Genomic DNA, 11,985 nt, shown 5'->3' on the forward strand with positions numbered 1-11,985 from the left:
ATAAAATATATATTACTAACACACTAGTCCTTAATCTATGTTTTCTTTAAAGAATACAAAATTAAAGAAATTTTAACTTACAAAAATAATGACTATTTAAAAAATATTTGCAAACTAAAGATAAAGAATCATATATTTGTAAAATATTTCAGAACATTTTATTAAGAAAAGGGGGAAAAACACTTCTTGAATAGATATCTTACAGCAAGTATTAAATAATTTTACCCTATGTGAATAATTGTTCATTTTCTTCATTAGAAACACTAGTTTGGATCTTTGTCTACTCTTAATCTGTTTCGCTATTTGGAATGAACTGCACCTTGAAAAAAATCCTTTCAACACAGGCATCAATGATTTGGCTGTAGTTAGCATGTTCACATATAAAATAAATGCAGCAAAGTGTGCATCTCTGTTAATGATTGCTTATACATATTTTTATACTCTGATGACAAGACCTATTTTTTGTTTGATGTTGATGCTTCTTTTATCTTCAATTGCAGCTTTTTCCATGCTGATACACATTCAGCTATGGAGCAGTTGTTTCTTTGTACAAAAATCATTAATTTTAGCTATTGGTTTCAGAATTGCAATTATGTCCTTGACATTTCTTTTTGAATCAATATTTAAGATTTCACTGGAGATATTACTATCTGAGGTCTTCACAAACTTTGGTAACAATTGACGAATTTTTAACGTAAGACTCAAGAGAATCACAATAAGTATTCCATCATACCTCTGCAGGAAGACCAATGCACTTCCACCTTACACATGATACCATACTTTTGAGAGATGATTGTGGAAGTATTTAAATATACTTGTAACATACTTTGTTACATCAGTTTTAACCAAATCTTTGGCTAGCAAGTTTAAAATGTGGGCACTGTACCAATATGTAAGTCTGGATGTAACCAGGATGCTGTTGAATCACACTGGGAGCTATCCGGCCAAGCCACCGGTCAAACTATAGAATGGACAATGAGACCCAAGCAGTGCCAAGGCATGCCTTTTGACTTTCAGTACATCACTATGATTGAGAGATCACTGGCATATGCCTGAATGGGCAAAACACCTTTATGATTAGATTTGTGTGAGTGAGTGAGTATTATCTCAGGAGAAAAATAATATTGCAAAAAGATAATATAACACAGAACCTGGCAACAACTCAAAACATACATGGCAGTCGATCGGTGGCACACAATCTCATGAATTGACCTCAGAAACAAATTAAAAGGTAAGACAAAATAAATATAATATTAAAATGACTAGAATCAGGACTATTACTGCGGGGGCCTAATGGTAATGATACAGAAAGCTTTGCCATTTTCTCTCTTTTCTTTCAAAGAAACTTAGTTCTTTAGTCACTCGAGCACTGTGTTTACTTTCAAGGTGCCTCTTTAACTTATTTTGTTTCAGTGATTTGTTGCTCAGTACTTCATTACATATGACACATGGACACTTAATGATCCCTTGATCATGTATGAATGTGAATCAAAGTGTAGGAAATCATCTTTATATTGACATTCTCCTGTATTTGGAGACTTGCATCATTATTACAAAAAAAATTATGAAATTTATCACGCCAGCTCTGTGAAGTTATTCCAGCATGCAACCGTTCTAACAGTTGTAACGTATGGGATAATGGTGCACTTGAGTAATACTGAAAAAGCAGACATACATGAATGAAATGCATGCCTGCTTTTTTAGTATTACTAAAGTGCGCCATTATCCCATATGTTACAACTGTTAGATAATACAGTGATGATTGATATTCCACTGTTTTGAACAATTTTTTATCAATGCATATTTGTTTCATTGTGAAGAATTATTTTGAAACATAGGAATGCAAATGGAAAGAAAAATAGGAAAGAATCCATATTCTTTTGACGAGAAAAAAATGTCAAAGATGAAATGGTATTTTTAAAAACTAAAATGTTTCATTTCAGAATTTAGTGTTAACATGTCATTGTAGTAGTTAAGATATTCTATTATCTATTATATTGAGAACAGAATAAATAAGTGAATCAGAAGAAAATAATGGTTTTGCACTGTAGCAAATATTTTTTGCCCAGGAAATTGATAACTGTATTAAAAATTTAACATTTACGTATTGATCTAATTTAATTATTGTCAACCTGATACAAATACTTTACTTTGTGGAAAGATAGAAGAAATATGCTGTAACTTTTAAATTACAATATCATGTTTTGCAGTGTGATTCTTCCATTTTTTTTGCTGCTTATGCCAATTTTACACACATGTTGAGATCATGTGTGTAAAATCAAGTTGTTACAAAAATATTTTGCAGTATTCTTATATTTCCATTCAACTTACCTAATTTACACAAACAAGTATGCTAAGAAATACAATATTTTTAATAAATCAAGATTTGTGAAAACATGAAGCCTAAACTATCTGAATGTAATAGGTTTGTGAAACCAAAAGGATCCTAAAATGCAGTAAACAGAAAAGTTTCAAATCAGCCAATTCAATCATCGAGTCCAAATATTCATGAATTTTTTGGAATCTCTCGTACTGGCGTGCTGGCTAATGCAGAGGAATATAGTAATATGTGTTGTAATAGCTTAAGACTGTGTAGAAGCTTCCAATGCTTTTAGCTTCCACACTTTCATTTCCTCCTATGAAGAAAAAACTTGAATATAGTATCCTAATTAATCTCTAACATAATTAGAGAGTGATGAGAAAAAACAACAAATCCATTTTCAGAATTCAATAAATAAGTTGTTTGTAAACTGATTAATTTTATTCGTTAATTTAAGCATACAAAATATGTAACAAAAGTATTAGAGAATTTTATTTGCTAGTAAATCACAAATGAGTAGTAACACAATGTGAAAAAAAGGCGGAAACAGATTAATCTCTAATTATTCCAATTAATATTTTTGCACTGACCCCTCAAATGACAGCTAAAAAAATATGGCTCCCTATCACCAAAAATAAAAAAATAAAGTTAAATTTTTTGAAATTAAATAAAACTGTCAATTTTTGTTATACAATGATTAAACTAGGTTTATATTTTTCCTATTACTACCAGTGCAAACTTTTTCTAAATATGACTCTCCCTGATTAATAACACAGTAAGTGTAAAACAGAATTCCTGATATTAACAATATTTCATTTTATTGAACACAGTAAGTGTAAAACAGAATTCCTGATATTAACAATATTTCATTTTATTTCTATGTTATGTTGAATTTCTTTTTATTTCTATGTTATGTTGAATTTCTTTTTTTCTTTTTTTTTAGCTTTTTAATAAAAATTATATGCAGCCCATTACAAGGCTGCTGTGTTTCTATCAAAACTTATTTTCTTCGTGTGGCTTATCTACCAGAAATGATCATAGTACTTGTATTATGAACTACAGTCCAGTCTTCATATAACAAAAAAAGCTTTCTTTCATTAAAAGTTTGTGATGAAATCATTTTCAATTTCTTGTTAAATTAATTAAAATTTGTTACAGATTTTGTGACATAGGAAAATTAGTTATACAGACCCTTCTATTGTCACCATTAACATCAGAAATTACTGGATACAGGGTGTTCATAAACTGTTTTAACAAAGTAAGAAGGCTGATAATATCATACCCATCAAGGTGAATGATATTATTGCAGTGGAACTTAGTGTCACATTCCACTCAGAATGTCCGGAAAGAGAAACTTTAAAACCCTCCCAACAAGCACAAGTTGTCATTTCTGACATTTTTGTCTTGCCAGAGAAGTGGCATATCTAGTGGAGTCCCAGCATACTTTACCACTGTGGAACCTATGAATTGGCCTCATGCTCACCATCAGGGTTGTTTGGTTTAAACCTTGGTTTTAACCAAGTGGTTTTTTTAAAAAAACCAGTTCGGTTTTTTTCAAAAAGTCAAATAAAAGTGGCCTAAATATCATTTTTTCCTTGAAAAATATCATATTGGTTCATTATTAGCCAAACTTTTTCATTTTTATCGCATTTTATATTCTTGGGGTATATTTTGATGGCATATCTTTAAATGGCATAAAATGGTGTAAGTGGTTTTTTTTTTCAAAAGTCTCATAAAAGTGGCCTGAATGTATATATTTTTTTCATATGAAATATCTTAGTTATTTAAAGTTATATACAGAAGCCAAAATTTCTCATTCTTACCACATTTTCTAACCTTTGGCTACGTTCTGATGCTCTATCTTTACCAAAGTCATGAATAAGGATTGTATCATATATTTAAATGTAGTGGTGTATTATCTCACAAGGTTTCTTTCCCCCTTCACAAAGCAGCAGCAACAGTAGTGACACCATCATGCTAGGGACAGGTGGTCCTATAATCCAATAAAAACAACAGCTGTCCCTAAAGGACAAAGACTAGTGTACTAGTAGTTCCATTACGTTCACATACATTTTCATTTTCTTTCCCATAAGACGTAGCACATCTCCTACTGTATATCTCTGTCTTAATATTCAATAGTTGTTTTTTTTGTGCTTTCACACACTGTTAAGCCCAGTTAATCAGGGTTCTACTGTATAGTAGTAACAGATTTATGAAAAATAATCAGCTATATACAGGGTGATTATAATTTAAGTTTTGATTCAAAACTGTACAATAAGTACTGGTCAGAATGACTTGGAAATTTGCATGGATACTCCTGAAGCAATGGAATTTCCTTTGGCGAAAGAAAAAAGTGCAAGTAGGGCAAAATGTGCAAGAGTAGATGATGCTGTGTTTGGCCAGCAGTATAATTTATTGTGTGCAGCCACATCATTTCGGCACTTCCTCGGCATCGGTGTGTGGATAGAACAACTTTTATCAAGATGCACATTGCAATACTAGCAAACCAGCTGTTGAAGACCCATTTCGACAATAACAGGATTGCACGACAATTGGCCGCCCATCAGTTCATTTGACCTTAACCCTTGCAACTTCTGGCTGTGGGGGTACCTCAAATTGTTATGAACAGTGGTCAGATTGCAAACTTTGGTGAATTGCAAGCTTCATGCACATCCTCTATATGTTAGAAGATCCTCAGGAATATTAACGTGGGGGTGCGTTTGATTTATTAAAGGTGAATTGCAAGCGCATCCACATCATGACAGGCCATACTCTGATCTGTTGTTAAACAAGAATTTTTGTGCTTTCACCTCATAGCCAGAACACGGTGGACAACATATTTAACTTTTTTTGAGTAAGTTGTAGTTATTTGTTCAATTACTTCACTTTTTTTAATGTTTCCATGAATTATGAAATCATGTAATGCTATAATTAAGTTATTTTGCCATGACTACTACTACTAACCAGACACGACCCAGGCTCTGTCCCTCTCGGGATATAAGCCTTTTACCCAATCAGGTATTTTGCCATGACTGGCAATTGTTTCCATTCTGCGAGCAAATTTCCCATGTGTTGGATGATGTCATTAATTTTATATTTTAAAGTTTCCCCCCCCCCTTTACTTAATAAAATTATTTCATCAGGAATATTCATGTAAATTTTCAAGTCATTCTGCCAATCACTCTTTTTTTTACAGTGTTTTGAAATCAGAACCTTAGTTATAATCACCCTGTATATTGTAAATCATCGTTAATTAATCTGCATTATTTATGCTTCATTAAATGCATTATAGTCACCTAATTTTTATTTTAGTTTTGCAAAATAACTTCCTTATTAAGCATACTGAAAGTAACTGGAGAAAACATCTTTATATTATATGATTAATAATAACATTAAAAGAATTTTCAAACACACAGTAATCCATTGAGTTAAGCAAAAAATAATTAAATTGCAAAAGTTGGTTTTTGTTAAAATATAAGAAATATTTATTGATTAATTAAATATGGGAATAGTGTTAATCATATTAATAAACATTTTTTTAAAATTAATTATTAGAAGTTTGAATGATTTTTCAGAAATTTTATTGTTTTTAATGTCAATACTATTTAAAACAAAAAAAACCCGGTTTAAACCAAAAAAACCCGGTTTAAACCAAAAAAAACGGTTTTTTTACCAACCCTGCTCACCATACAGAAATACATTAGATTTCTTTCTGCGCAGTTGTGCTTGAAATCCTTTTTTTTTAAAGATACCTGTAGACTCTGTAAAATGTATCATTGCAGCAGATAAACATAATACAGTCGACACTCATTGTAACAACTGTGTTGTAGCGACAGTATCATCATTCATGTGTTTATACCAGTTTCTCAAACTTTTTGTTTCATCACCCACTTCAGAATTTTTTCTTCTCTAATCACCCCCCTTACTCAAGCAAACCCATAGGATCCTGTGTTATACTTCTAGCTCCTCTGAACCAGGGGCGATATTGCCCCAGACTGCCCTTATCAGATGCAGGTCCTCGTGCAAGAATAATTTCGGAGCTTCTTAGTCCCAATTTTATATATATTTTTTGGGGGGTGCTTTATATATTCAACTCATTTCTCTTTAATACACATGCAGATGGAAAAGATAAATTCTTAGAATGTGTCCAGACATTTTCAGTTTGGTTTTATCGTATGCAATAAAACCATTCAAGTTTGAGGCTTTTTTTATGCATTTTCTCTGAGCTTAATCATTCATCTTGCATGAAATATCTCTTCAAGTTGAACATCAATTAATCAGACTGGAATGACAGTTACTCATTGGATTCAATTTGATTGGCTTGAAAATTTAGATCACAACGCGTCTGTTTTATGTTAGCACATGCATCCACATCAACTAAAATGTTCTTTAGCTGAATCCATATTCATTAGCCAGGGCAAAAAAAATTGAAAAAAAATCTTTATTGGCTGAAAAATTTGTAATCCAAGGCATCACTTTTGTAAATTAAAAAACTTTGGATATAGTTGAGTTATTAATAGTGTATAAAAATTCAGAAGGAAATATTTTACTAAACACTCTCATGAGAAAACTGTTTTTGATTTTTTGAGAGACATATGTCATGCAGACTGTGCAGGTCTGGGTTCGAATCTCGGTTCCGGCATGGATGTATACTAACACTAACAAATTCCCTGGACAGATCGTAAAAATCTCTTGGGAATACGTGCTGATAACATTATTTATAAAAAAAAAAGATGGAATTCAGATTAAGTAAGTAATTTCATGATCAAGCTCATCATTGATGGTATGTTAAATTACACAATTGTCAGCTAAGAATCTAGTGGTGCAGTTTAAGATTTCTGGGAGATTGCTAATGTATATTAAGAATAATAATGGTGAGAGGACCAATTCCTGAAGAGTACCAGAGTTTATGATAGCAGATAAGGAGTTATGGTCTTCAACATGAACAAATTGTTTGCGAAACAAATTACTTTAATGAGGTAATTGGAACAAATTGTTTAAAAGTTTCCAACAATTTGAGCACTTGAATGTTCAGAACAAGTTTAAAAAGTTTGAAAATAATTTTTTCATAGGGAACTTTATCATATGCTTTGGAGAAATCCAGAAAAATGATATTTGTTTGTAAATAGTTATCAATGACTTCAGAGAGGACATGAATCGAGAGGTGGTAGATAAGGATTGTCTAAGGCAGTGTTGGGCAGGGAAGAAAAAATTGATGGAGTCTAAAGTGGGTGAACATTGAGATTTTTCTCGAGCTTTCCTTGACTATCACCTCTCTTATTTTATTGAAAAAATTTACCAACATCCTATATAATCTTTTGTATACCAGCTGAAAAAGTTGCATATGTGTGTAATTTGTGCATTGAAAAATTTTTCATTCTGAATTTTTAGACAGTGGTATCTTCGGACAATTTTTTTAATCTGTTGAATAAGCATACAATGGACACCGTGAATGCTATCACTGAAGCTCAATCAAAATCAAATGATGAAGTCATCTTAATTCCTGGGACAAAAGAAGTAATATCCTTAATGTTTTTGTTTATTATCTTTAAAAAAAATTCTTTCAATATTGGTGAATGAGAAACAATAACACTTCGCCTCAATATAAGAAGAAAAAATTATAAAATTTGCAATGTTTTTAAAAACAAATTAGAGAAAACCTGGTGCATTTTTGGCTACTTAATGAGTACTGTGGTCAAAGGTAAACAACCAGTTGAGTTCAAATGTTGAAAACTGAATGAAATGATGATATCTAGTGGCGTATGCCATGACAGAGTGGGGTAAAGAGCAGCAGTGCTTCCAGGTTGATTCCGGTTTATGTGTGGGTGGACTGCAGTGCCAGATGTGCATGTCACAGCATGGCAATTTGCATACGCTATATACATAGAGAAACAATGTGAGAAAAATCCAGAATATGAAGAGAACAACAGCTAGATGTGTTTCGGAACTATATCAAGTTCCTTCTTCAGTAGCTAAGAAAAATAAAAGGATAGCGAAAAGGCAAATACTCAAGAGAAGGGCATGCTCTAATAATAAAGAAAGTGATAAGTCCAACCCCACTCTTGAAGAAATGCTTTGATTAGTCACTCTTTCTTTATATTTTTTAGTTTTTCTTTCGATAAACATTATCCGTAGTGAAGGAATATCAGATGTGGATTTGTTGTCATTAACTGAGATATTTATGAATGATTTTATATGTGCACCTTCAAAAAAATCTCAGAGCAGGGAATTTCACTTTTTGTATGACCTTTGCTTTGTCAAACCAAAATTTGGTGGCCAACAATGCAGCTTTTAAAAATCAATCAACTTCGTGTTATCTCATAAATCTTGTGGGTTCATCAACATGTGTTTCCAGTGTTCTCCTCACTTGTCTGTAATAAAGGTCAATGCCTACACTGAGTATGGGAGATATTCCTTCACCATAGACGTAGGATACAATGTAGGAATCATTGATAAAATTTTTAGATAAAATAACTTCCACCACCCTGCAAAAATGACTGCACAACCCTTTGAATAAACTAATGGCTGTTCTATTCTATTCAGCTAGATCATACAAAGTTGGGAAAATTCTCCCAGAATTTGGTCTTAACATCGTACATTGGATGGCAATAGCCTAAAATTTAAACTGCCCAAAGATTTGGTTTCACAGATGAAACAATTGAGTATCTACGTTAGTGAAACCTCATCATAGAGAGTCTGCTGTATAGATTTTCCCCATGTTGGTGGCTTTCAAAATCTGGTTGCAGATCCCAGTGTTCTGCAAATATTTACTAGCTTGTGTTCTAGACACGTTTCAGGAAAAAAGTGGGGATCAGTGATAAAATATGATGAGCTGCTATGTCATAGCCCAGGGAGTATTTAATTTCCATGCTCTTTGGCCAAGAGTGCTCGCGTAAGTACCATTTGGAAATACTGGTCTAGATAACAACAAAAAATAACTGCAAGTATCAAAAAAAAAAAAAGAGTCTGATCTCTTTTTTTTAAGCATCTTGGCGAATACAAGGATCATAGCAGGGTTTAAGCTAGATAAAAAAATTCCTTTAGCAAAAAAGCGAAAATGGGGGGAAAAGCTTTAGCAAAATGCTGCAATGCTAATGATTGATGGTTGGATGTCTACTCGTTTCGAAACGAACCTCCTGTACGCATTTTTGCGAAAGTAGCTACTACTACTTTCACATTCTAAGATTTTCTTTCGCATTTTGCAAAAAATGCGACTGTAGCTTAAATCCTGGATCATAGCACAGTACTTCACACTTTTCTTCATAACATTATAATTTTTTTGCCAAAACCAGTTTCATTTCATACCTAGAACCTAGCTGTCATTCAAATGAACTTAACGGCAGAAAAACAGTTTAATCACAAATTAGCGATCTTCAATGCAAAATATCATGTACTGACTAAACTTTTAGTTAATTACAGTATGGATTGTTATAATTTTACACATAATGAAAAAAAAAAAATTCTTAGAAATACTCAACTTTTTAACAACGGTAACCTCCCAATAATGGCCATGTTTTCTCAGTTCCGTAAGTAGCCATTGTGGGAGGTTTCATTGTATATTCCATATGAAGGTTGCCCTGTTAGTTATATAGAATAAACAAAAGAATACCAAAAACATGTATGGATGTGTGAGACACCATGGAGTTGATTAATCTTCAATAGGTGCACATTATTGGTGGGACTGCAACAAATTTGGGTTCAACGAAGTAAAGGTCATAAAAATAGAATCCTCTGCTCTTTTCAGGTTTTTTTTCAAAGGTGTATATACAGTCAAACCCTCTTATAAAAAATTTGGAAGGAACAGAATATATTTGTTGTATACTTACTTAGGTATATCCTTACCGTCTTGATAAGCTATACAAAATTCATGGGAAATAGAAAAACTCTGGTATATGTGAAAATTTGTAATATATTTGTTCGTTCTAAGTGAGTCCAGCTCTATATGATCATTCAAAAAAAAATCTTAGTTGAGGACAACAAATCCACACCCAGAGAGTGTTACCACACCACATTATCAGTGTGTAAAGTTTATCACAAGAGACAAGAGAGGAACTGAAAGGTATATCAAGAAAGAGCAACCAACTAATCTGAGCATTTCTCTAGAGGAGATATGTCCATTCCTTCATTTGGTCCTAGACTTTGGAATTAGACTGGCTACCTTAGACAACAGTACCCAATAGGTAGTCAATATGCATCAGGCTTCATCTAATTTGAATTTATTTCTCTTCAATATTTTCTTAAAGACTAAACTGGTTTCTTACCTGTCATTTTTTTTTATCATAAATGTCTTGCCAATAAGTTCTGTCATTCATCAAAGCTAGCTCTACTTCAAAGTTGTAATCCTCATTGTTTGTTGGAAAAGGTAACTGTCAATATGGTAACAGTCTCTCTCAAAGGTAATTGTTACTATAAGTATTTCTCTAAATAACCTTGTGAATAACAAATACATCCTACAAGTTTTCACCACTCAAATGAACGGTGGCAGTTTTTGAAGAAAAAAAAACTTATTCTAAAAGCGAAATCTGATTCTTATAACCAATGATTTTTCTACATTGAGTGTATTGTTCTCAGTTTGCCAATTCGATTCTTGTAATGATTTAGGTTGATTCTTATATGTGGTGGCTACTGTATGTGTGACACCTGCTTTTGTGTATCAAAAATATATATTTCTTTAACACGCTCAAAAATCTGTTCAGCACAACCTTTGGAATATGAAAAATTAGTTGCAATGAGACGAGAGTTTATAAATATGGTGAAAGGACAGCCCTCAACATGCTGCAGTGATGAAATTGTTTCATTATTTGTCCAATATATAAATAGATTATTGTAAAAAAAAGTATGAAAATTTTATATATTGCTTACAGCCAATGCTGTATTCAGGGGTGTAGCATCTTATCCTTATACATTGTTTATTTTTTGAACCATTGATGATAGAAACATACAATAGAACCTCACTATAACGAACCCTGTTTATAACGGACAGCTAGAAAATTTTTAAAACTGATTTTCATCTGACGAGTTTAAAACTTGTTTAAGTATCTAAAAAAGTACTGATTCATTTAAAAACATTTCCAAGCAAGTGATTAAACATCGATCAGTGTTTTTTTTGTTGTGTATAAATATTGATGCGCTGCATGATCGTACCACTCACCAGCTAGAAAAATTACAATTAATACAGTATATACGTACACATCTTTTTCAATTCAACCTATATTGAAGGCTGTTTCTTATTTGGTATATAATAAACATTTTTTACAGCTAACTACTGTACTTTCATTGATGTACACCATGTAACATTGCACCTCTATAAAAATTATTTGTTCTAAAATGGGACTTTCATTACAATGGACAACCTTCAGTCATTATTTGTCCGTTATAATGCTGTTCTACCGTACTTTCACTTAGAAAAAGCATTCAAATGACATGCTCATTTTAGGTATGTCATTTATTGTATAATTCTCTGATTGGAAAATAGGAGTGAAACTCAGAATTTATAAAAGTTTTAATGAACTGTTTTGAATTTGCTCTCGAGTTTTTCCCTCAATTCACTGAGTGGCATTAATACACTTTATTGTGACCACCTCATCAATATTTTGTTGGCCATCTTAATTCATCATAATCTCATACATACACTATGACTCCAAGCTCCTACAATCATCCCATGT

At 32.3% G+C, this 11,985-nt stretch overlaps 1 protein-coding gene across 2 annotated transcripts in view; it reads left to right on the forward strand.

Moving 5' to 3' along the window:
* Window positions 1-11,423, forward strand: part of LOC149065483 (protein KTI12 homolog) — a 45,339-nt gene extending 33,916 nt beyond the window's left edge. For both annotated transcript variants that reach the window (XM_089253601.1, XM_089253602.1), the window contains exons 7-8: window positions 7,712-7,839; window positions 11,006-11,423. In XM_089253601.1, the coding sequence (XP_089109727.1) occupies window positions 7,712-7,839; window positions 11,006-11,150 (273 nt within the window). In that variant the 3' untranslated portion in view covers window positions 11,151-11,423. The remainder of the gene's footprint in view (window positions 1-7,711; window positions 7,840-11,005) is intronic.
* The last annotated feature ends 562 nt before the right edge of the window (window positions 11,424-11,985 follow it).

The sequence above is a fragment of the Pholcus phalangioides genome, unplaced genomic scaffold, assembly GCF_987345545.1.
Source record: "Pholcus phalangioides strain wild (caught in Gottingen) unplaced genomic scaffold, Ppha-v1.0 ptg000039l_1, whole genome shotgun sequence".
NCBI lineage: Eukaryota > Metazoa > Arthropoda > Arachnida > Araneae > Pholcidae > Pholcus > Pholcus phalangioides.